The 26,656-nt window shown below is 44.9% G+C and overlaps 1 protein-coding gene across 2 annotated transcripts in view; it reads right to left on the bottom strand.

Annotated features, from left to right (window-relative positions):
- The window catches only part of cadpsa (Ca2+-dependent activator protein for secretion a), a 603,717-nt gene that overhangs the window by 351,765 nt on the left and 225,296 nt on the right, over window positions 1–26,656 (bottom strand). For both annotated transcript variants that reach the window (XM_070894664.1, XM_070894665.1), the window contains exons 5-6: window positions 17,903–18,139; window positions 13,819–13,940 (exon numbers count right to left, since the gene is read on the bottom strand). In XM_070894664.1, coding sequence (XP_070750765.1) covers window positions 13,819–13,940; window positions 17,903–18,139 — 359 coding nt within the window. The remainder of the gene's footprint in view (window positions 1–13,818; window positions 13,941–17,902; window positions 18,140–26,656) is intronic.

Genomic DNA, 26,656 nt, shown 5'->3' with positions numbered 1-26,656 from the left:
TATGCGTCTGTAGAGACCGCGATTTTTGGCCCATTAGAACCATCACACATACCCTGGAGTACCAAAGTGCTTCATTAAGACCCTTCTGAAATAGACTATCACAGTGCAGCTTATTGGAAATATATATTACCTTATATATTGTGAGGCTTTCAGTTTTCATTTTGAACAAAATCTTCTGCCACAACGTTAAACAGAAAACAAACAGGAAAAGAGTGGGTTGTACCTCAGAGCATAGCCTTGAGCACTGATAACTGTTCTTTTGGCATATTGTACAAATGTAAAAGTGGGATCATTAATAATACGGTTGTTCTGTTAATACTGGAAGTGACTCACCCTGCCTTCAAGCATGCTGGCAAGGCAACAACCTTTGCTAATATTTTATGAACAGTGAAGCTGTGTTTCTCCTTTTGTTTGGAGATGTGATGTAGTGATTAGTGGCATGCTGCTTTTAACACGTACAAAAATTGTTAGCTGCAGCAACAAAAAGATGATCACATTAACCTCTGGAAACATTTCTAATGGGCAATTCAGTGTGCAGTTGAAAGCTCACACTGTTAATGCAACTTAATCCACCCACTTTTCACTTGAATGTTGTGATAACTCAATGATTGTGAAAACAGTCCTAATGCACACTTATACAGTATTCCCCATTACTCAGCTACAAAACAAATCTGGCAATATTCAGCAAAGATGTTGCAGACATTAATGTTCTTCTGAAAGCATCATTAGACATCAAGGTCACAGTATGCATACCGTTATGGGTCATTGATACAAACATGGCTAACAAACAGGAAATAATAAGTTAGGAGTAGACATTGTACAGATGATTATAAAACAGCAGCTAACAAGGCGTGAAGTACACGCCTGTAATCTGATCTTGATGAAAAAATGACGTTTCTTAGTCACTCATAAATTCTGACATTAGCTGATTAGGGTCTAGCCTTTAGTGATGCAGGGCATGGTGTGGCTGCAGGAAGACATCTAGAGTGATTGGCAGTAGTAGCACTCCAGTATAAGCTGTAGTGTTTGAACTAAGTCATTCTGATCTTATCTATTGCTCTGTACATTTCACCTTACTGTGGAATAAAGCAGCTTATGGTTAGAATCTCATCTAATTCATTTGTTCTGCCTATGAAGGGATTGCAGAAACCCACATGTAAAAGACACATGATGTATCCAGTTCAGCTTGAAAGGAAATTCTATTTCTACATTCCCGAGCTATGCTATTATACAAGTAGATACAGGGCTACGTGTTTTTTTGAGTCGGGATAACGGAGCGCAGCAGGCCCGAGACCCGGAGCTGGGAGAAAGGAGCAACTCAAAATGTAGAATTTGAAAGAGTGACATCAGAGTCAAAACCTAAAGTGACATCAGCACAAGGGAAGGAGCTGATTGGTGAGTAGCTGGTGAGTGTTTTTTTAAAGTTTTGTTTATTTCTTCTAAGTTAGTTCTTAAACTATTAATTAGAGGCATGGCAGGGCAACTCAGTTCCGCGGAGTGCGCATCCTGTGTCATGTGGGAACTTCGGGATGCTTCCCGTGTCCTGGACAACAACGTGTGTAGGAAGTGTTGTCAGCTGGAGGAGCTCAAACTTCGGGTTTCGGAGCTTGGGCAGCAGCTGGAGTCACTGCGGTGCATCCGTGAGGCTGAGAGCATCGTGGATAGCACGTCTCAGGAGGTGGTCACCCGACAGCTTAAGAGTGTACAGGCAGAGAGGGAATGGGTGACCAGGCAGGTAGTGCAGGAGTCCTCTGAGTGCATCTCGCTCTCCATCGGTTCTGAGTACTGGTGAGGGCAATGGTTCCCTCTGGGGAGTACAGCTAGAGCCAAGTCCACGGCACCATGGGTGGCTCAGCTGTACGGAGGGTAGGGGGGGGGGATGCGGGGAGGAGGAACAGTGATAGGGGATTTAATAGTTAGGGGAACGGACAGACGTTTCTGCGGCCGCAGACGTGACTCCAGGATGGTATGTTGCCTCCCTGGTGCCAGGGTTAAGGATGTCTCTGAGCGGCTGCAGAACATTCTGAGGGATAGGGTGAACTGCCAGAGGTCGTGGTCCATACTGATACCAATGACATAGATAGAAAGAGGGATGAGGTCCTGCAGGCAGATTTTAGGGAGGAGGCATCTGCCCACAGGAAATCTCCGACTGCAATTTCTGGGCCAAGAATAAAGAAAAAAGCAAGTGATGGAGCGGGTGAGATTGAAGTAATTGTGGCAATCTCAGTTGAACATTTTTATAATTTAGCTTTTTTTGTTGGGGGAAGGAAGGGAGCTGTGGTTTCAGGAGCATGTTGATTAAGTATAACATTATGTAGTTATGAATTTTCATCTCTTGCTATCACTTTTTTTTACACCTGGTGTTACTTTGCAGTTACCATATAAACAAATCTAAATATTCCACAAGCAGCACCTCACAATCCTATTTCATAAACTCCAGATAATGATTACAATATTCCAAAGCATTCCTGGCTGGCCTCCCACATTCTACCTGACATAAATTAGAGGTGATTAAAAACCCGGCTGCCCATGTGCTAACTTCGACCAAGTCCCACTCGCCAATCACCCCTGTGCTCGCTGACCTACATTGGTTTTCGGTTAGGCAACGCCTCCATTTCAAAATTCTCATCCTCATTTTTAAATCTCTCCATGGCCTCATCTCTGTAATCTCCTCCAGCCCCACAACCCCTCCGAGATGTCTGCGCTCCTCTAATTCTGCCCTCTTAAGCATCCCTGATTATAATCGTTCAACCTTTGGTGGCCATGCCTTCTGTTGCCTAGGCCCCAAGCTCTGGAACTCCCTGCCTAAACCTCTCCGCCTCTCTCCCTCTCTTTCCTCCTTCAAGACACTCCTTAAAACCTACTTCTTTGACCAAGCTTTTGGTCGCCTGCGCTAATTTCAACTTATGCAGCTTGGTGTCAAATTTTATACCCCTGTGAAGCGCCTTGGGATGTTGCACTATGTTAAAGGTGCTATATAAATGCAAGTTGTTGTTGTTGTAAACAGAGACACAAATTTATACTATGCACTGAACAACATAAATTAAACGATGAATGACTGGCTAGTATTAATTTTAGAGACCCATGGCGACATCTGGTTGTCATCTTGAGAATATCTGCATCCAACACATTTTTTATGCAAGTCTACGTTTTACCAGGTCACTATGGCAAGTGCTTATGAACAAGTTAATTCTGCTAGTGCTCTTGATAGCTCAGTTGGTTAAAGCAGTGAGCCACATAGTCAAGGAAGATCCCTGGTTCAATTCCTAGTCTGAGTAAATCAAAACAGAAAGGTCTGACGAGGGTCATCGACCCGAAACGTTAACTCGGTTTCTCTCCACAGATGCTGCCTGACCCGTTGAGATTTCCAGCATTCTCTGTTTTTATTCCAGATTCCAGCATCCGCAGTATTTTACTTTTGGCCTTGTCAGAGTAAACTAGCCCCAGCACATTCAGCACCAGCTGAAGTGGTATAATTGGCAACAGTATCCTTAAGCAAGGGCAAATCATCCAGGGTTACTGCTCTTGATCACTGGAAGCACGCCTCTGTGGATATCAGGGAGCGATCGGATTGGGCTCTGCTGTAATGTCGTACAAGGTTGAATAGCCTGTTGACACAAACTGCCAAGGCTCATAAGTGAAGAAATTTGAGAGATCATTGGAACCGCAACCTTTCAAATGAAAATCAATACCTTCAAGAAGGAAACACAAGAGAGAAAACTGCGTGGAAAAAGAATAAGTTGGCACCTCCTGTGTAAATCCCAAAACTATAAGCGCAGACCTCGAGCGCTGTACAGCAGCACATTCCAAATATATAAAAACAATAGCATCTAGCCTTTGATGAACAAACATTTCATCACAAGTTTTAGATGTGGATCCAGCAAGGCAAAATCAAAAATGACTGCAGTACACCACTTTCAGTTGATGATTCCGTCTCTACGATTACAAACTGATCATGTACATTAATAAAAACCATAGGGCTAGAATTTGCACTGGTTCACCGCCCAGTTTCTCAGCAGTATTGGCCGTTTTGGGCGAGAACCGGTTCGGCGAAAAGTTCTCCAGCTGAGGCACGCCGGCGGTTTCGATGTCCCGCTGGGGAGCGGACTGCCGCCGGGCAACGTCCGCAGATTGCCCTGGCGCGATCGCTGGCTGAGCGGGGACCTGTAGGTAAGTCTAAATAAAAACATTTTAAACGCCTACGAGGATCAGCGGAGCTGGGCAGTAGGTAAGTAGGTCTGCAAGAAAAAGGTAAGTGATTGGCTTTTTACTATTTATTTTTAAAATCTGTTCGGGTGATTTAATTTAAGAGTGTGTTGGGAATGTCTTTTTGATTTTTTAGTTAGGTTTTTAAAAACATTATTTTTATTCTTTTTCTCGTGTTCGGCCCAACCTGCAGCCTCGGGGTAAACTTTTATAGATTTTTTAAATTTATCGCCCATTTTCTTTAGGCACCGCCCAATTTAGCCAAAATTGGACTTTTTCGCCCAGATTGGGGATGCAAGGCCCATATTTTTTGTTGGGCGGATTTAAAAAAAAATTTTGGGGAGTATTTCACCGGCGATAATCTTCCCAGCCTTAGCTTTTTTGGAGCAACAATCGGGCGCAGACGGGCTTGGGGAAATTATAGCCCTTATGTATATTACCACCTGAATTTGGAAAGTTGCAAACTATAATAATTCATTCCTATATTCCATCACTTATTGACCAGAGCTGAGTTATTTTCAGAGATTATTTGCCATATTCACCACATTTCACTGGTCTCAATATCCCCATAATTTAAAGCATTCAAAACACAATAGGGACAAATCTGTTTTAAAAAAAATAGTGATTCAGTTCTGTTCCTGCAGCACAGAATTGTTTTGAGCTTAATTAAATCAACATGAAATCTAGCGGAGTTTAAGATTAGAGTTCTTCTAATCTATAAATTATCAGAACAAATTCTTACATTGAAACTGGGGTAACCATGTTGTGCACATGTGCATATTTACTGAGTCTCAAGATATCACAGATTGGTGATGAGGATGGGATTTTGGATTCCCTATCTGAAATTTTTGTTGTTGCATAATCCTGCCAAATGATGGCGAGGCTGTTAGAGGTTTGTCATTGTGCAGAAAAGCTTAAAAATCGGAGTTAGATTTCAAGCACACGTGGCTGAACGGCCGACGCTGCCAGAGTCCAGAGGGCGCTTGAATGAGTTCCTTCACGACCGAGACACTTTCAGAGCATATGTGGGGCGGCTAGAAATGTTTTTCACCAAGAATAGTGTAAAGTTCTTACTCTACGGTATGAAACCACACGAGGCATATTCTGGGGACAAGGTCACTCTGTGACCTTAACTCTTTATTCACAGGACTCCAAAGACAATCACCCTGCATGGGACCTCCCTTTTTATACCTGTGTGATCAGATAAGGAGTGTCTCCCACAAGTTCATCCCTTGTGGTCAAGGTGTGCATCTAGGTTGAGTGTATACAGTAATACAGTGGTGTTACATTGTGGTTACATACATGACATCACCTCCCCCCCCACCCCCAAAGTCTTATTGAGATCATAGGTTTAGTCTTTCAGATGGTCTACGCTCCCTCGTGGAGCACCGTAGTTGGGGCTCTGGTTGTTGGACACTGACGTGAGTGTCGTCCGTCACCTGTGGTGATTCCGGACATTCCGGGCTGACCGCAGGGATTGCGCATCCTTCTGATTGCTCTTGTTGCTCGTTCACTGGCGGTGTTGTGAGCTCCATCTCATGGTCTTCTTCAGGTTCCTCCGTGTCGATGCTGAACCTTTTTTTTAAAAACTTGGTCCAGATGCTTACGGCATATCTGACCATTGTTGAGTTTTACCACGATGACCCTATTCCCCTCTTTGTCAATTACAGTGCCCTCAAGCCATTTGAGCCCCATGGTGTGATTGAGGACGAATACAGGATCATTTATTTCTATACATCTCCCCCTTGAATTACGGTCATGGTACTCGTTTTGTGACTTGCGCTTGCCCGGTCAGGACTGGGTGAATGAGGGACAACTGAGTTTTGAGTGTCCGTTTCATTCGTAGCTCTGCGGGCGGGACGCCCGTGAGCGAGTGCGGTCGGGATCTATAGGCCAGCAGGAGTCGCGATAGGCGGCATTGGAGGGAGAGTCCTTGAATCCTGAGCATACCTTGCTTAATGATTTGGACCGCATGTTCCGCCTGGCCATTGGAGGCCGGCTTGAATGGCGCAGTCCTGACGTGGTTGATGCCATTGCCCGACATAAACTCTCGGAATTCGTAGCTTGTGAAACATGGGCCATTATCACTAACCAGGATGTCCGGCAAGCCATGGGTTGCAAAGATCGCACGTAAGCTTTCCACGGTGGTGCATGATGTGCATGAATTCAGAATGATGCACTCGATCCATTTCGAGTACGCATCTACCACAATAAGGAACACCTTACCCATGAACGGGCCCGCGTAGTCAACATGAATGCGTGACCATGGCCTGGTGGGCCAGGGCTACGGGCTGAGCGGGGCCTCCCTGGGGGCATTACCCAGCTGGGCACACGTTGTGCACCTGCAAACACAGTGTTCCAGGTCTGAATCAATTCCAGGCCACCAAATGTGTGACCGGGCAATGGCCTTCATCAGCACAACGCCTGGGTGCTCGCTGTGGAGTTCCCTGATGAATGCCTCCCTGCCCTTCTGGGGCATAACTACCCGGCTGCTATATAGTAGGCAGTCGGCTTGGTTGGAGAGCTCATCCATCCGTCTGTGAAACGGTCTGACCTCCTCAGGGCATGCTCCGTGTGCGGGCGTCCAATCCCCAGTCAGGACACATTTCTCAATCAGGGATAGGAGGGGATCTCCGTTTGTCCAGATTTTGATCTGGCGGGCTGTGATGGGGGAGCCTGCGCTGTCAAAGGCATCGACAGCCATGACCATCTCGGCGCTTTGCTCCGCTGCCCCCTTAGTGGTGGTCAGTGGAAGCCTGCTGAGCATGCCAGCGCAATTTTCAGTGCCGGCCCGGTGCCGGATGGAGTAGTCATAAGCAGCCAGCGTGAGAGCCCATCGCTGTATGCGAGCTGATGCGTTGGCATTGATAGCCTTGCTGTCTGACAACAGGGATGTTAATGGCTTGTGGTCTGTCTCTAATTCAAACTTCTTACCAAAGAGGTACTGATGCATTTTTTTTTACACCATAGACACATGCAAGCGTTTCCTTCTCGACCATTCCATATCCCCGTTCTGCTTGAGAGCGCGACCTGGAGCCATAAGCCACGGGTTGTAGTTGACCCTCAGCACTGCCCTGCTGCAACATGCACCCAACCCCATAGGACGATGCATCACATGTCAGAACCAATTCTTTTTTTACAGGGGTCGTACAGGGTCAACAACTTGTTTGAACAAAGTAGGTTTCGCGCCCGATCAAAAGCCCATTCCTGACAGTCCCCCCAAAACCAATCGCAACCCTTACGCAGGAGCACGTGTAGCGGCTGCAACAACGTGCTCAAGTTTGGCAGAAAGTTTCCAAAATAGTTCAACAGTCCCAGGAATGAACACAACTCCGATGTGTTGCAGGGGGCCTGGGTGCTCGTCGAATCGCCTCTGTTTTGGCTTCGGTGGGCCGAATCCCATCTGCAGCAACCCTCCTGCCCAGAAACTCAACCTCAGGAGCTAAGAACACACATTTAGACTTCTTGAGTCGCAGGCCTACCCGGTCCAGTCGGTGTAGCACCTCCTCCAGGTTGTGGAGGTGTTCCTCGGTGTCTCGACCCGTGATGAGGATGTCGTCCTGGAATACGATCGTTCCAGGAATGGATTTAAGCAGGCTTTCCATGTTTCATTGAAAAATCGCGGCCGCTGATCGAATGCCAAACGGGCACCTGTTATAAACGAACAGTTCCTTGTGCGTGGTGATGGTGGTCAGTAGTTTAGATTCGTCGGCCAGTTCCTGGGTCATATAGGCTGAAGCGAGGTCCAACTTAGTGAACAGCTTGCTGCCTGCCAGCGTGGCGAAGAGGTCCTCTGCTCTCGGGAGCGGGTATTGATCTTGTAGGGACACCCGATTGATGGTGGCCTTGTAGTCACCACAGATCCTGACAGAGCCATCCGCTTTTAGGACGGGAACGATGGGGCTCGCTCAGTCGCTGAATTCAACAGGCGAGATGATGCCCTCTCTCAACAGCCGGTCCAATTCGCTCTCGATCTTTTCCCGCATTACATACGGCACCGCTCTGGCTTTGTGGTGCACTGGTCTGGCATCCAGGGTGATGTGTATCACTACTTTAGTGCCTTTGAAAGTCCCGACGCCAGGTTGGAATAGTGAATCGAATTGTAGTCGGACTTGTGAGCACGAACTTCGCTCCACAGATGACATTGCGTGAACATCCCCCCATTTCCAGTTCATCTCGGCTAACCAGCTCCTCCCCAACAGTACGGGACCATTGCCCGGGACAATCCAGAGCGGCAGCCGATTCACTAATCCATTGTGTGTGACAACCAACATTGCACTGCCTAGCACCGGAATGATTTCTTTAGTGTAAGTCCGTAATTGTGACTCAATACGTGCTAATTTGGGTCTACTGGCTTTAAATGGCCATAGCTTCTCAAATTGCTGAACGTCCATGAGTGACTGGCTGGCCCCAGTGTCCAGCTCCATGCGTACTGGGATACCGTTTAATAAAACCCTCATCATCATTGGTGGCGTTTTGGTGTATGAACTGTGAATGTTCACCACATGGACCCACTGAACCTCGGCGTCCATTGATTTGCCCCAAGAGTCATCCTGCCTCAAAGAACACTCTTCTGGTCCATCCGCCTCATATATTAGTCTGGTTGCAGAACTTCCTGCACATTCGAGCTAAGTGGCCACTGAGATTGCAGTTCCTGCAGACAAATTGTTGAAATCTGCAAGATCTAGCTGAATGTTTCCCCCCACACCTCCAGCATGAGTTAAAGTTTCCATTGTTGGGAACAAAGGGACTATGGCCATGCAGTCCTCGCTGACTGTCCCTTTGACTGCTCTTAAGTACCCTAGTAATGGGTGTCAATGGCCCCATCCCGGCCGCATTGTCCATTGTCTCTGTTGAAGTCCTACTCTGGGGTCTATTGCTGCCTGGGGAGCGTCGGACTGCCCCTGCCTGCCTGCGGGGCTCTGAGTCGCATTGATGATGTTGACTCCCTGATCCATCGCCGCGTTAGAAGCAGAATTGCGCGCATATATTATTTTCATCTCTTCCTCCCCGACCATGAAAGTTTGAGCTATCAATGCCGCCGTTTCCAATGTCAAATCCTTGGTCTCAATTAATTTGCGGAAAATTCCCGCATGACCGATGCCCTCGATAAAGAAGTCCCTTAGCATATCCCCCCTGCAGGCATCTGTGAACTTAGAGGCTGGCCAAACGCCGGGGGTCCGCTACGAAGTCCGGTATGCTCTGTCCTTCACGACGTCGATGGGTGTAGATTCTGTGTCAGGCCATATGTATGCTACTCGCCGGTTTGAGGTGCTCCCCGATCAATTTGCTAAGTTCTTCAAAGGTTTTGTCCGCCAGCTTTTCAGGTGTTAGTATGTCCTTCGTGAGCGCGTAAGTCTTTGGTCCGCAGCTGGTCAAAAGATGAGCCCTTCGCTTGTCGGCCGCTGCATCCCCCAGCCATTCTTTCGTAACGAAACTTTGCTGAAACCTCTCAACAAAATCATCCCAGTCTTCCCCAACACAGTACCATTCCTCTGTGCTACCGGTGGCCATTCTCGTGGGTCATGAATTCCCGTTTCTCGTCGCCAATGTACAGTCCTTACTCTACGGTATGAAACCACACGAGGCACACTCTGGGGACAAGGTCACTCTGTGACCTTAACTCTTTATTCACAGGACTCCAAAGACGATAACCCTGCGTGGGACCTCCCTTTTTATACCTGTGTGACCAGGTAAGGAGTGTCTCCCACAAGTTCACCCCTTGTGGTCAAGGTGTGCATCTAGGTTGAGTGTATACAGTAATACAGTGGTGTTACATTGTGGTTACATACCTGACAAATAGCATCATCGAAGTTCCCGATGATGTAAACTGCAATCGGATAGTTTTAGAAAGGAAACGGGATATTTTTGTGATTGAAGCAGGCCCCGAGGTGCATGAAACTCTGAAAAAAATTGCTCATTACCACCAAGCCGAAGGGCACATCATTGAAGGAGAGAACAACACTACAGTCCTGAGTCCCTGGAAATTGCTGAAAGTTATCGTTTTGTACCAATTAAATGACGAGGGTATCAGTGAGTACATTGTAGCTTTAAAAAAGCTGTCCACTCACTGTCATTTTGGAAACTTTCAGCACCGAACATTGCGTGACTATTCTGTTTGTGGGTTGAAAAATGAACGAATCAGAAACTTAGAAAATAGGTGCAGGAGTAGGCCATTCGGCCTTTCGAGCCTGCACCGCCATTCAATAAGATCATGGCTGATCATTCCTTCAGTACCCCTTTCCTGCTTTCTCTCCATACCCCTTGACCCCCTGAACCGTAAGGGCCATATCTAACTCCCTCTTGAATATATCCAAGTAAATTGTTGACAAACCCTAACTTGACTTTTGGTTTAGCTTGTCAGACAGCTATGTCAATGGATATGGCCAACCATTACACCCGAAAATTTCGTCCCATTTCCAGTCATCAGATAACCGAGGTGAATTGGCTTCAGGCTAAAAGTAAAAGGCAGTTGGGCACCAAGGCCTCAGCAATTGGCCATGGTAACAGAGCATTGAAGTCGTGCTATCGGTGCCTGGGACAACACCTCGCTCAAAGCTGTCCATAAGTGGTGGCAGAGTGTTTCGACTGCAAAAAATCTGGGCATCTTGCAAAGGCATGCCGACAGAAGAATAAAACTGACTGGCAATGCTGCAAGTAGAAAACGCCAGACACTACATAGCGTTGAAGAGAAGCAACAGAACGAGGAGTTTCTGGGGATTCACATTATAAGGTGCACGAAGGTATCCAACAGCAATTCATGAAGTAGCGTCATTCAAGTAGGAATCAGGATTCCAATGTAAATCGACACAGGTGCATCCGTGAGCGTAGTACCGGAATCACTATATCGCAACAATTTGCCTGATTATCGACTGGAGAAATCGAAGCCAGAGCTGCGAGACTACTCAGGAGAACAAATCTCTGTCGTAGGAAGTGTCACATACCAGTGAATTACAAGGATCAGTATCAGAGCTTGTCTTTCATAGTAGTGGCAGGAGACTGCCTATTTTCACCTCCGGAACATCACCCGTCTCTGCCCTTGCTTCAGCTCATCTGCTGTTAAAGCCCTCATCCATGCCTTTGTTATCTCCAGACTTGACGATTCCAAAGCACTCCTGGCTGGCCTCCCACATTCTACCCTATGTAAACTAGCGGTGATCCAAAACTCAGCTGCCCATGTCCTAACTCGCACCAAGTCCCAGTCACCCATCACCCCTGTGCTCGCTGACCTACATTGGCTTCCGGTTAAGCAACACCTCGATTTCAAAATTCTCATCCTTATTTTCAAATCCCTCCATGGCCTCGCCCCTCCCTATCTCTGTAATCTCCTCCAGCCCCACAACTTCCCCCCCCTCCCCCCACCCCGAGATGTCTGCGCTCCTCCAATTCTGCCCTCTTGAGCATCCCTGATTATAATCGCTCAAAAATTGGTGGCCGTGCCTTCTGTTGCCTAGGCCCCAAGCTCTGGAACTCCCTGCCGAAACCTCTCTGCCTCACTCCCTCTCTTTCCTCCTTCAAGACACTCCTTAAAACATGCCTCTTTGACCAAGCTTTTGGTCACTTGCTCGGTGTCAAATTTGTTAAATTATAATACTCCTGTGAAGTGCCTTGGGATGATTCACTACATTAAAGGCACTTTTTAAATATGAATTATTGCTGTTGATGAAACAGAAAACCAGTGGCTAAGTTTAATCTGTAAATATGGAAATAAGTTCATATCTTTTGCTTGTGTTACAGATTTCTATAGTAGAATTTGGAAACATGAAATGGGTTCCATTTGAGAAAGGTATACCAAGAGTTGTGTATACCATGCAAGTCATGGACAATGATTATGTTATGATTAACTTCTTCAATAAGGAGGGAGAAGTGCTGTAGAGCAACCTAGTGGACTACTGAAGCAATAACAATAAAGCCATGTGCTCTGTTCAGTTCTACCTGGAAGCCATGTTGTGCAGATGTGTGTATTTACTGTGTCGCAAGATATCACACTTATCATGATGATGAATAATTTCACTTCTGATTTAGGCACACCAGATTATAACGTACAGCTCTCTTCTCAGTCTGATAATGTTTCTTATCTCGGCCTTGGAGACTCTGCACCTTTGCGTTTTTCCCCCATTTGCCGTCTACCCTCACTGTCTCAGATTGCTCAATACTGTTTGCTTCAAATTTATGCAATTATTTTGCAGTTCTATTTACTTATCACTGGATTAAAACTGTTATTTATTTTGGCTGATTAACAGTAATGAAAGCATAAATGGGTATTTTTAACCTCAGTGAAATTGGGTTAGATGAAAAGACACCATTCTACCACAGTCCTCCAACCCAGGTGTTCTCAACTGGTGGTCCGCGGCCCACTAGGGGTTCGCCAAAAAAAACACACTGGCCAACTAATCTTCTAACTTCAGATTCCCAGCAGTCAGCGATTCCGTTCTGTAAATCAGAAATCCGTACTGTACCTGCTATAGGTTATTTTTTTAATTCCCCAGGGCCGGGCAGGGCCAGCCTCCTCCGAACTGAGTCAGTCAGTGCTGCCCAACCTTCCCTTATCATTCTCCACCCAGTCCTGACCCACACCAGAAGGCTCGAGCACCAGATTCCGCGCCCCAACCGTCACCGTTACCTCAGGTCATAACCGTAAGCCGCTTACAGCCCAGTTGACGCGAGCGAGACGCGAGACGCGAGACGCCAGTCGCGAGCGACCAATGGGACTGAAGAGCATGACTTGTGATTGACAGCCGAGCTGGTTCAATGGGAATTTGAGAAAGCAAGAGCATGCGATCGCTACTTTAGATTGGAGCAAGCCCGAGGAAAATGAGAGTTATTGTCCATGTCAGTACTAAAGAGATAAAATGCAGATTTTTTAAAAATCGAGCAAAAGCTTCATATTCGAGTTGTTATCGTGCTGCGAAAGAAGGCAAAGTCTGTTTTGTCTGCACCTGTAAAAAAAAACTTACACAAACTTTTTAAACTTTAAAGTGCTCTACTTTCCGTTTAATGTTTTTTTTGTTGAAAAAGCAGCAATTATCCTGCCAACCTGCACAGCCTTGTGAAAAGAAAGACTTGCATTTATATAGTGCTTTCCATGACCACTGGATGTCTCAAAGCACTTTACAGCCAATTAAGTACCTTTTGAAGTGCAGTCACTGTTGCACTGGAAGCTCTCCCTCCTTGTCAAGCCGCTTGGGTGACAGCGGGGGAACTACTTGGCGAAGATACCTCCATGTCTTGACAGATTTGTTGCTCAGTATCGGCAACAAGTTTCTCATTAAGTAAAAGAAAAAAATATATATATATTTAATTGTATAACTAATTTTTATACAGAAAAAATACGTGTGCTGTGTTACAAAGGGTCCACATTAGCAAAAAAGCTGAGAGGCCCAGCTCCAAGTATTCCCCCCTGAGATCAGTAACTGCACACAGGCTCTGTGTAATTTGTACTGCACACCAACAGGGTCTATGAAAATCATTCATCTTTCAGGGAGTGCCCATGGGTACTTGTGAATTTCCCAATCATGGACTACTGATTCCGAGGTAGACAGCACCCAGCTGGAAAAAAAAGGACATGCTGAATCCATTGCACATGTAAAACAAAATTACAAAGCTACTTACGTTGGTTTAGAAGCTTCAGCCTGATCAGTTTGCAGTTTCTCTCCTCCCTCCACTTCCATTGTACAATATACAATGCGATTCGGTGCTAAAGACTTTAGACCCTGCACTTCCATGATCACTACCTACAAAATAAAACATCCCAATGAAAGATGTCAGTGGTGAGGATATATCTGCAGTTTTTGGACCGAGTATCATGCACTCCCAGGTCAGGTATAGTACGTCAACAGCATATTTTGCCCCCAACCTCATAAGGACATTTATTACCGCACCAATATGACTTTCATTTCCCACACTATCCAGCTTTTATAGCCTCTCGAGCATACAATTAATGCCAGTTTACGGGTTGCTTCATAGGCTCATACTCATTAGAACTTGTACTAAAATTGTACACATTTATTTTAATAGAGGACTATTAGAGCCAGAGGGGAAATTCTTTCATCCCATTGGTGTGAATGGATTCAACCCAGATGCTAAAGGCATAACGACAGTGTGCTATCACACTGCATTATTCAACTCCCAACCTCAACTTTTTATTCACTAAACTATTGCAACAAAATTTTTACCATGTAAACCTTCAAATGATTTCACCCCATGTTTGCAGTCACTTATTATTTTAATATAGCTTCTTTTAGTTAGGAAGGTGCAGTAGTCAATATCATTCCTAGGAGGCAATGGCCCCTTATGATTTACTGAGGTGCCTGTAGCAGTTCAAACATAACAATGGCTGTTATTCCTTCACTCAAGGTAGTTAACCAAGTACCACACGGTCTCCACATCGTGCTCAACAGAGAAGTCTTTTAAGGATAATTTCTATAGTCTGTAACTTGAGCAAAGTGTTCTCGAGTGTTTGGATCTCAACCCCATTTAAGGTTGTCAGACTTGTGTGTCAAGCAGCTCTGGGAGTCAAACCAATGCCTTCTTGACTGTGAAGCATTCTGGACCCACAAACATTGTTTTTAAAATTCAGCATATTGTTAGTTTTGGTAATTAACTCTCACTTTAAAAACCTAACTAAAATTTAAAAAAGGAAGTCATAGATGAATTTTGAGGGATGAGTTTGATAGGATCGTTTGGAAGCTTCAAGGTTCCTTTTCTTTAAGACATTTTACTTTGTTATAACAACAACTTGCATTGAAAAAGCCCCTTTAATGTAGTAAACCGTCCCGAGGTGCTTTACAGGAGCGATTACCATCGAAAACTTGACACTGAGCCACATAGGAGATACAAGGATAATGACCAAAATCCTGATCAAAGAGCTGGGTTTTAAGGAGTGTCTTAAAGAGGTGGAGCGGTTTAGAGAGGGAATTCCAGGGCTTCAGGCATTGGCAGCTGAACGCAGTGGAGCAACTGAATTCAGGGAAGCACAAGAGCTCAGAATTGGAAAAGCGCAGCGATCTCGAATGCTTGGAGGGCTGAAGGAGACTACATAGATAGGGAGGGGGGAACAAGGCCAGGGAGGGATTTGAAAACAAGGTTGAGAATATTAAGATTCAGGCGTTGACGGAACAGGAGCTAATGTTGGTCAGCGAGCACTGGGTGATGGGTGAACAGGACTTATGCGAGTTAGGACACGGGCAGCAGAGTTTTGGATGAGCTCAAGTTTATGTAAGGGTGGAGGTGGGAGGCTGGCCAGGATAGCATTGAATAGTCAAGTCTAGAGATATGGATGAGCGTTTCAGCAGCAGATGAGCTGGGGCAGAGTCAGATAATGTTACAGATGTGGAAGTAGTGAGTCTTGGTGATTGGGGCAGAGTCAGACAATGTTACAGATGTGGAAGAGGGGAGTCTTGGTGATGGAGCCGATATGTCGTTGTAAGCTCCTCTCAGTGTCAAATAAGCTACCAAGGTTGCAAACAATCTGGTTCAGCCTCAGACAGTTGCTAGGGAGAGGGATGGAGTCCGTGGCCAGGGAATGGAGTTTGTGGTGGGGAACAAAGACAATGGCTTCAGTCTTCCCAATATTTAACTGGAGGAAATTTCTGCTCATCCAGTACTAGATATTGGACGAGCAATGTAACAAATCAGAGACAGCGGAGGGGGACGAGAGAGGCGTTGGTGAGGAACCTGATGTGTTTACGGATGAAGTCACTTGGGGGCAGCATGTAGAAGGGAAATAGGAGGGGGCTAAGGATAGATCCTTGGGGGATTCGAGGTAACTGTGCGGGAGTGGGAACAGAAGGCATTGCAGGCGATTCTCTGGCTGTGACAACATCAACAACTTGTATTTATATAGTGCCTTTAACATAATGAAATGCCCCAAGGCGCTTCACAGGAGTATTATGCAATAAAAATTTGACACTGAGCCGCACAAGTAGAAATTAGCGCAGGTGTCCAAATGCTTGGTCAAAGAGATAAGTTTTAAGGAGTGTCATGAAGGAGAAAAGAGAAGTAGAGAGGCGGAGAGGTTTAGGCAGGGTGTTCCAGTGCTTTTGGCCTAGCAACAGAAGGCACGGCCGCCAATGGTTGAGCGATTATAATCAGGGATGCTCAGGAGGGCAGAATTGGAGGAGCGCAGACATCTCGGGGGTGGCGGGGGAGAGGGCTGGAGGAGATCACAGAGATAGGGAGGCGCTTGGCCATGGAGGGATTTGAAAATAAGGATGAGAATTTTAAAATCAAGGCGTTGCTTAACTGGGAGCCAATGTAGGTCAGCGAGCACAGGGGTGATGGGTGAGTGGGATTTGGTGCGAGTTAGGACATGGACAGCCGAGTTTTGGATCACCTCTCATTTACGTAGGGTAGAATGTGGGAGGTCAGCCAGGAGTGCGTTGGAATAGTCAAGTCTAGAGGTAACAAAGGCATGGATGAGAACTTCAGCAGTGGATGGGCGATGTTACAGAGGTGGAAATAGGTGGTCTTAGTTATGCTGTGGCTATGTGATCGAAAGCTCATTTCAGGGTCAAATATGACACCAAGGTTGCGAACAGTCTGGTTCAGCCTCTGACAGGAGTTGGGGAGAGGGATGGAATCAGTGTCTAGGAAATGGAGTTTGTAGTGGGGTCCGAAAACAATGGCTTCAGTCTTCCCAATTTTCAATTGACTGGATAGAAAGGAGTGGTACCAGTTGAGGGTAGTTCCACCCAGCTGGACAACAGAGAGGTGGCGTTGGAGGAGGATGGTGTCACACTGTGGCTTTACCATGGTCACAGTCACGTAAGATGTCATTAGTGACTTTGATAAGTGCCATTTCAGTACTGTGGCCGGGGTGCAAGGCGATAACACGTTCAAGGACTTTGGAATGGAAAGGGAGGTTGGAGATGGGGCAGTAGTTTGCAAAGGTCAAAAGGGTCAAGGGTGAATTTTTCTGAAGAGAGAGGTGATGATAGCCAGTTAGAAGAGAACCATTAACAATATCAGCCAATATGGGGGCCAGGAAGGGAAATTGGATGTTCAGCAGTTTGGTGGGAATAGCTTTGAGGGAGCAGGAGGTGGGTCTCATGGAAACGATGAGCTTGGAGAGGCCATGAGGGGAGATTCGAGAGAAATTCAAGAAAGGTGAGAGTTCTGGGCTAGGGCAAGGGGGAACCTTGGGGGATGTTTGGCCTTTTGGGCTAGGTGGAGGGAGATAAACAGCAGAGACAGCTGAATGGGTGATTTCCATCTTTGTGACAAAGAAATCCATGAACTCCTCGAACTTGTTCTTGAAGGTGAGGGTGGAGGAGGTAGAGGAGAGAGGTTTAAGACTATCTGCAGTGAAGAAGAGAAGTCGGGATTTACCTTTGAATTCTCAAACAGTGAGTAGTTTCAGAGAATGGGTTCCTATTCTTCGCCAAGTAACTTAGGGAAACACTAAGTCAAGCCAATGTATTCCTCGGAGGTTTGGCTCAGAGCAAAGGAAACCATTTGATCTGAGGGGGCGGGTGGGGGGTAGTAATTCAGTGGGCAGGTTAACTACAACATTAGTTGTCTAGACAGAGGCCTAAAATATACCGCTTGTCCAGTCAAATTGTCTTAGGTGGATCTAATTAGGCTGTAAACAATATCATAAAATGGGAAGATCAAAGAAAGATATTTTTGTTTGACAAATCACATTTTTCTGGCTTAACAACTTATAATACAAAAATAATGTTTGCTGTCCTCTCACCTCAAGTGTAAAAGACAGTACGACATCAGATTTGGAGAGCTGGTTTTCATTTTCCTCCCCCATGTCAATGATGGAGGTATTATGACTGCGTTTCAGCTTCTGAAGTTTGAATTCCGAGCCTCCTTTAGACACAGGCATACTCTCTAGATTTGCCATCAGTAGATTTACAGATGACTTAAGCTCCTCAATAAACATGTTCTCCATTTCTTTTGACACAAACTTTAGAAACTTGCGTTCCTACAAAAGTGACAAAAATGTTATGCAATAATTGCATTTATTACGCAAACCAAAAGAGTGTACTATTCACTTTAGATGGAGTAATACTCATTCTTCAAACAATTTACCTTCTACATACCATAAATTAGACATCCAACAGTAAGGAAATCACAGCAATCTTGTCATTTTAATGAATTTCTACTATCTATGTGACTTTTCTATTCCATAACTTATAAAGGGATCTTTTCCCGGAAGAGGCTAACCAGCATACATTTGGCTGTGATACCACTTCCATTGTACAAGGTGATTTAGCCTTCTGAAGCTTTTTTTAAATGAGGTAATTGGCAAAGAAAGTCAACATGATTGCTAGTAATCAGAAATGAATTTTGTCAAAGATAAATGTAGAAAAAAAGTCAAAAGTGAAAATGCTAGCACAGCAAACACATTTACAAAACCATTTAGATAACCTCCTGTCTTAAGTCAGTTAGTAAGAAGGGCTGAAAACAAAGCATGTGGAGAAGAACTTTATTTGAATGGGAATAACATATTTAAATATTAATAATCTTGGCTTTGCGACTTTTGTTATTATCCACAGACCGTGGATAACTAGCCCAAACAATGAATCTGTATATGGAAAAAGAACCAGTCTAGTACCCAGGGCAGAGTCAGGGGCAGACTAACCAAATAATCCCATAGAATTCAGTGACTTTCTGGCAAAGTCAGTATGCTCCTAGGCAGAGTCAGGACAACTCTGCCTTTATATGCGATGTCTTTTTTCGTGGTCAAATCAGAGCAATCATCTCAAGTGGTGGTGTGAGGCTTACTCTAAAATGGTTGCTTTGTGAGCGTCCATTGAAGGTATTTGTTTGAAATTGGCTCAGGTAATAGCAATTGCCACAGTGGAATGAATTCCAACCTACTCAAAGTAAGGAGAAGTGTTCTGGCCGTTAATAATTATGCAGATGTAGTACATTAACTAGTGAACATTTACATGTGGAATGTTATGCTTCCTTGCAGTTTGAAATGAAATGGAAAAAATATAGCACAATTATCTTTAGAGTCAGGTGAAACTAAAATATCATCCTTGATAGGAAGTTGGGGTGAGCACCAGCTTATTGAACAACACAGACAAGTTCAGTGACTGGGGGTGTGTAGTTCATACACTATTGAGACCTCCCAACCTCTGAAACAGCCAATCAGAGACAAATGCCAAAAATCAGGTGCTTTCAAATATTCCAGATGTTCTCAAGATGTGGGCAACATTGGCAAAACCAAATTTATTGCCCATCCCTAGTTACCATGAGAAGGTGACAGTGGGCCTCGATATTGACTTGCTACAGTCGTTGTGGTGATGGTGAACTTCATAGTGATTATTTACAACAATTAAACACTTAATTGGAGGGAAGCTAATTTCAGTGGGTTGAGAATGGATCTGCCTGGGTAGATTGGAATCAAAGATTAGCAGACCAAATTGTAATCGAACAATGGGCTGCCTTTAAAGAGGAGATGGTTCGGATGCAATCTAGGTACATTTCCAACAAGGGGGAAAAGTAGGGGAATCTGAATCCAGAGCTGCCTGCATGATGAAAGAGATAGAGATAGGAAGCAGAAAATGGGGGCATATGACAGATGTCAGGTTGAGAATACAAGTGAGAACCAGGCTGAATATAGAAAGTTCAGAGGGGAAGTGAAAAAGGAAATTAGAGGGGCAAAGAGAGAATATGAGAATACATTGGCAGCTAAATTAAAAGGGAATCCAAAAGTCTTCAATGGCATATAAATAGTAAATGGGTAGTAAGAGCAGGGGTGGGGCCGATTTGGGACCAAAAAGGAGACCTACGCATGGAGGCAGAGGGCATGGCTGAGATACTAAATGAATAATTTGTATCTGTCTTTACCAAGGAAGAAATTGCTGCCAAAGTCATAGTGAAAGAGGAGGTAGTTGAGATACTGGATGGAATAAAAATTGAAAAAATGCAGAATTACTAGAAAGGCTGGCTGTAATTAAAGTAAATAAGTCACCAGGACCTGATGGTGGAAATTGCACAGGTACTGGCCACAATATTCCAATCCTCCTTCGATATGGGGGTGGTGCCAGAATACACCCTTATTCAAGAAAAGGTGTAAGGATAAACCCAGCAACTACAGGCCAGTCAGTTTAACCTCGATAGTAGGGAAGCTGTTAGAAATGATAATCTAGGGCAAAGTTAACAGTCAGTTGGACAACATAAGAACATAAGAATTAGGAACAGGAGTAGGCCATCTAGCCCCTCGAGCCTGCTCCGCCATTCAACAAGATCATGGCTGATCTGGCCGTGGACTCAGCTCCACTTACCTGCCCGCTCCCCATAACCCTTAATTCCCTTATTGGTTAAAAATCTATCTATCTGTGACTTGAATACATTCAATGAGCTAGCTTCAACTGCTTCCTTGGGCAGAGAATTCCACAGATTAACAACCCTCTGGGAGAAGAAATTCCTTCTCAACTCAGTTTTAAATTGGCTCTCCCGTATTTTGAGGCTGTGCACCCTAGTTCTAGTCTCCCCGACCAGTGGAAACAACCTTTCTGTCTCTATCTTGTCAATCCCTTTCATTATTTTAAATGTTTCTATAAGATCACCCCTCATCCTTCTGAACTCCAATGACTAAAGACCCAGTCTACTCAATCTATCATCATAAGGTAACCCCCTCATCTCCGGAATCAGCCTAGTGAATTGTCTGTGTGTGGATTAATTAAGGAAAGCCAACACAGATTTGTTAAAGGCAAATCATGTTTAACTAACTTGATTGAGTTTTTTGATGAGGGCATTGTGGTTGATGTGGTGTACACAGACTTCCAAAAGGTGTTTGATAAAGTACCACATAATAGGCTTGCCAACAAAGTTGAAGCCCATGGAATAAAAGGGACAGTGGCAGCATGGTTACGAAATTGGCTAAGTGACAGGAAACAGAGTAGTGGTGCATGGTTGTTTTTCGGACTGGAAGAAGGTGGTGTTCCCCAGGGGTCAGTACTAGGACACTGTGTTACTTGATACATATTAATGACTTGGATGTGGGTGTACAGGGCACAATTACAACATTTGGAAGTCTAGTGAATAGTGAGGAGGATAGTGATAGACTTCAAGACATAGACAGGCTGGTGGAATGGGTGGACATGTGGCAGATGAAATGTAACACAGAGAAGTGCGAAGTGATACATTTTGCTAGAAAGAATGAGGAGAGGCAATATAAATGAAAGGGTACAATTCTAAAGTGGATGCATGAACAGAGAGATCTGGGGATATATGTGCACAAATAGTTGAAGGTGGCAGGGCAAGTTGAGAAAACGGTTAAAAAAGCATATTGGATCCGAGGCTTCATAAATAGAGGCACAGAGTACAAAAGCAAGGAAGTTATGATGAACCTTTATAAAACACTGGTCCGGCCTCAACTGAGTCCAATTTTAGAGACTGCACTTTAGGAAACATGTGAAGGCCTTAGAGAGGGTGCAAAAAAGATTGACAAGAATGGTTCCAGGGATGAGGGGGTTCAGTTACGTGGATAGATTTGGAGAAGCTGGTTAGAGCAGAGAAGGTTGAGAGGAGACTTGATAGGGGTGTTCAAAATCATGAGGGGTCTAGACAGAGTAGCTAGAGAGAAACTGTTCCTATTGGTGGAAGGGTCGAGAACCAAATTTAAGGTGATTAGCAGAAGAACCAAAGGCGACCATGAGAAAAACATTTTTACACAGTGAGTGGTTAGGGTCTGGAATGCTCTGCCTGAGAGGGTGATGGAGGCATATTCAATTGTGGCTTTCAAAAAGGAATTGGATAAGTACCTGAAGGAAAAACATTTGTAGGGCTACAGGGAAAGGGCGGGGGAGTGGGACTAGCTGATGTGTCATCGGAGGCCAGCCGGTGTAGCTGCAGCAGGGGCAGAAGGTAAACTAAGAAGTAGAAAGAAATCGAAAAGTGATGTCACAGTCAAAGGGGGGGGGGGGAGCTGGTGGAGGGTAAGTGATTGGTGAGTAGTTTTTCATTTTTCTTTTCCCTATCAGTAGGTAACCTTTATCATTGTTGTTGCCAAATTAAGTTAATCAAAGGGGTAAGTCATGACAGGAGAGCTCGGACACATGTTATGATCCTCCTGCACTACGTGGGAAGTCAGGGACGCTTCCAATGTCCCTGACAACTACATGTGCGGGAAGTGTATCCTGCTGCAGATCCTGACAGACCACATTGCGGCACTGGAGCAGCGGGTAAATTCACTCTGGAGCATGCGAGATGCTGCGGATGCCGTGAATAGCACGTTTAGTGAGTTGATCATACCACAGGTAAAGGTTACACAGACAGATAGGGAATGGATGATCAACAGGAAGAGCAGTGGAAGGAAGGTAGTGCAGGAGTCCCCTGCGATCATCCCCCCTCCAAAACAGATACACCGCTTTGGGTACTGTTGTAGGGGATGACTCATCAGGGCAGGGCAGCAGCAGCCAAGTCCATGGCACCGTGGGTGGCTCTACTGCACAGGAGGGCAGGAAAAAGGGTGGGAGAACTATAGTGGTAGGGGATTCCATTGTAAAGAGAATAGATAGATGTTTCTGCAGCCGCAATCGAGACTATGGATGGTATGTTGCCTCTCTGGTGCAAGGGTGAAGGATGTCTCGGAGCGGTTGCAGGACATTGTGAAGGGGGAGGGTGAACAGCCAGTTGTTGTGGTGCATATAGGTACCAACGATATAGGTAATAAATGGGATGAGGTCCTACAAGCTGAATTTAAGGAGCTAGGAGTTAAATTAAAAAGTAGGACCTCAAAGGTAGTAATCTCAGGATTGTTACCAGTGCCACGTGCTAGTCAGAGTAGGAATCGCAGGATAGCTCAGATGAATATATGGCTTGAGGAGTGGTGCAGAAGGGAGGGATTCAAATTCCTGGGACATTAGAACCGGTTCTGGGGGAGGTGGGACCAGTACAAATTGGACGGTCTGCACCTGGACAGGACCAGAATCAATATCCTAGGGGGTGTGTTTGCTAGTGCTGTTGGGGAGGAGTTAAACTAATATGGCAGCGGGATGGGAACCTATGCAAGGAGACAGAGGGAAGTAGAATGTTGGCAGAAGGAAAAGATAGAAAGAAGAAAAGTAAAAAAGTGGAGGGCAGAGAAACCCAAGGCAAAAATCAAAAAGGGCCACATTGCACCAAAATTCGAAACGGGTAAAGTATGTTAAAAAGACAAGCCTGAAGGCTCTGTGTCTCAATGCGAGGAGTATTGGTAATAAGGTAGATGAATTAACTGCACATTAATGAATATGATATAATTGGCATCACGGAGACATGACTCCAGGGTGACCAAGGCTGGGAACTCAACATCCAGGGGTATTCAACATTCAGGAAGGATAGACAGAACGGAAAAGGAGGTGGGGTAGTGTTGCTGGTTAAAGAGGAAATTAATGCAATAGTAAGGAAGGACATTAGCTTGGATGATGTGGAATTGGTATGGGTGGAGCCGCGGAATACCAAAGGGCAAAAAATGCTAGTGGGAGTTGTGTACAGACCACCAAACAGTAGTAGTGAGGTTCGTGACAGCATCAAACAAGAAATTAGGGATGCGTGCAATAAAGGTACAGCAGTTATCATGGGCGACTTTAATCTACATATAGATTGGGCGAACCAAACTGGTAGCAATACGGTGGAGGAGGATTTCCTGGAGTGTATTAGGGATGGTTTTCTAGACCAATATGTCGAGGAACCAACTAGAGGGCTGGCCATCCTAGACTGGGTGTTGTGTAATGAGAAAACACTAATTAGCAATCTTGTTGTGCGAGGCCCATTGGGGAAGAGTGACCATAACATGGTAGAATTCTTTATTAAGATGGAGAGTGACACAGTTAATTAAGAGACTAGGGTCCTGAACTTAAGGAAAGGTAACTTCGATGGTATGAGACGTGAATTGACTTGGATAGACTGGCGAATGATATTTAAAGGGTTGACGGTGGATAGACGATGGCAAACATTTAAAGATCACATGGATGAACTTCAACAATTATACATCCCGGTCCCTCAAAATTTCCCTCGTAGATTTAAGAGTGGTAACTTGGTGAAGTTTGATTAAAACAGCTGAAAATGAGTATAGCCACAAAAATAAGTATTTGTAATCACAGTGTCAACCCACCGCCTCTGAGTAACCAGATTTTAAAGGACTGAAATTCACTTTTAAAAAAAAATGAAATAATTTTCTAGTTATATTGGGGTACAATAGTCAGTTTCTTAGCAAATTAAATCAAAAATTACAATCAAAAACTTTTAATTGATAATAACTTAATGGCTAACAAGGGAAATTAAGGATAGTGTTAAATCCAAGGAAGAGGCATATAAATTGGCCAGAAAAAGCAGCAAACCTGAGGACTGGGAGAATTGTGTAATTCAGCAGAGGAGGACAAAGGGTTTAATTAGGAGGGGGTAAATAGAGTGTGAGAGGAAGCTTGCTGGGAACATAAAAACTGACTGCAAAAGCTTCAATAGATATGTGAAGAGAAAAAGATTAGTGAAGACAAACGTAGGTCGCTTGCAGTCAGATTCAGGTGAATTTATAATGGGGAACAAAGAAATGGCGGACCAGTTGAACAAATACTTTGGTTCTGTCTTCACGAATGAAGACATAAATAACCTTCCGGAAATACTAGGGTCTAGTGAGAAGGAGGAACTGAAGGAAATCCTTATTAGGCGGGAAATTGTGTTAGGGAAATTGATGAGATTGAAGGCCGATAAATCTCCGGGGCCTGATAGTCTGCATCCCAGAGTGCTTAAGGAAGTGGCCCTAGAAATAGTGGATGCATTGATGATCATTTTCCAACAGTCTATCGACTCTGGATCAGTTCCTACGGACTGGAGGGTAGCTAATGTAACACCACTTTTTAAGAAAGGAGGGAGAGAGAAAACGGGTAATTATAGACCGGTTAGCCTGACATCAGTAGTGGGGAAAATGTTGGAATCAATTATTAAAGATGAAATAGCAGCTCATTTGGAAAGCAGTGACAGGATCGGTCCAAGTCAGCATGGATTTATGAAATGGAAATCATGCTTGACAAACCTTCTAGAATTTTTTGAGGATGTAACTGGTAGAGTGGACAAGGGAGAACCAGTGGATGTGGTGTATTTGGACTTTCAAAAGGCTTTTGACAAGGTCCCACACAAGAGATTAGTGTGCAAAATTAAAGCACATGGTATTGGGGGTAATGTACTGACGTGGATAGAGAACTGGTTGGCAGACAGGAAGCAGAAAGTCGGGATAAACGGGTCCTTTCAGAATGGCAGGCAGTGACTAGCGGGGTGCCGCAGGACTCAGTGCTGGGACCCCAGCTATTTACAATATACATTAATGATTTAGATGAAGGAATTGAGTGTAATATCTCCAAGTTTGCAGATGACACTAAGCTGGGTGGCGTTGTGAGCTGTGAGGAAGACGCTAAGAGGCTGCAGGGTGACTTGAACGGGTTAGGTGAGTGGGCAAACGCATGGCAGATGCAGTATAATGTGGATAAATGTGAGGTTATCCACTTTGGTGGCAAAAACACAAAGGGAGAATATCTGAATGGCGGCAGATTAGGAAAAGGGGAGGTGCAACATGACCTGCGTGTCATGCTACATCAGTCGTTGAAAGTTAGCATGCAGGTACAGCAGGCGGTGAAGAAGGCAAATGGTATGTTGGCCTTCATAGCTAGGGGTTTTGAGTGTAGGAGCAGGGAGGTCTTATGGCAGTTGTACAGGGTCTTGGTGAGGCCTCATCTGGAATATTGTGTTCAGTTTTGGTCTCCTAATCTGAGGAAGGATGTTCTTGCTATTGAGGGAGTGCAGCGAAGGTTCACAGATCGATTCCCGGGATGGCTGGATTGACATGTGAAGAGAGACTAGATCGACTGGGCTTTTATTCACTGGAGTTTAGAAGGATGAGAGGGGATCTCATAGAAACATACAAGATTCTGACTGGACTGGACAGGTTAGATGCAGGAAGAATGTTCCCGATGTTGGGGAAATCCAGAACCAGGGGACACAGTCTAAGGATAAGGGGTAAGCCATTTAGGACTGAGATGAGGAGAAACTTCTTCACTCAGTGAGTTGTTAACCTGTGGAATTCCCTACCGCAGAGAGTTGTTGATGTCAGTTCACTGGATATATTCAAGAGGGAGTTAGATATGGCCCTTACGACTAAAGGGATCAAGGGGTATGGAGAGAATGCAGGAAAGGGTTACTGAGGTGAAAGATCAGCCATGATCTTATTGAATGGTGATGCAGGCTCAAAGGGCCGAATGGCCTACTCCTGCACCTATTTTCTATGTTTCTAGCAGAGAGCCGGGACGGGCTCGACAGACCAAATGACCTCCTTCTGTGCTGTAACCATTCTATGATTCTATGGTGACTTGCTAGGCCCCTTCATTAAGCATTAAGTCAATGCCATAGTGTAGGACTGAAATTACATGTAGAGCAGACTGGGTAGGGGTGACAGGCTCCCTTCTCTGAAGGACATTAGTGAACTAGTTGGGCTTTTTCAACAATTCAGAAG

This window comes from Pristiophorus japonicus, chromosome 12 (genome assembly GCF_044704955.1).
Source record: "Pristiophorus japonicus isolate sPriJap1 chromosome 12, sPriJap1.hap1, whole genome shotgun sequence".
Lineage (NCBI taxonomy): Eukaryota > Metazoa > Chordata > Chondrichthyes > Pristiophoridae > Pristiophorus > Pristiophorus japonicus.
The sequence above is the reverse complement of the archived record's forward strand: the minus strand, read 5'-3'. Positions and strand labels throughout refer to the sequence as shown.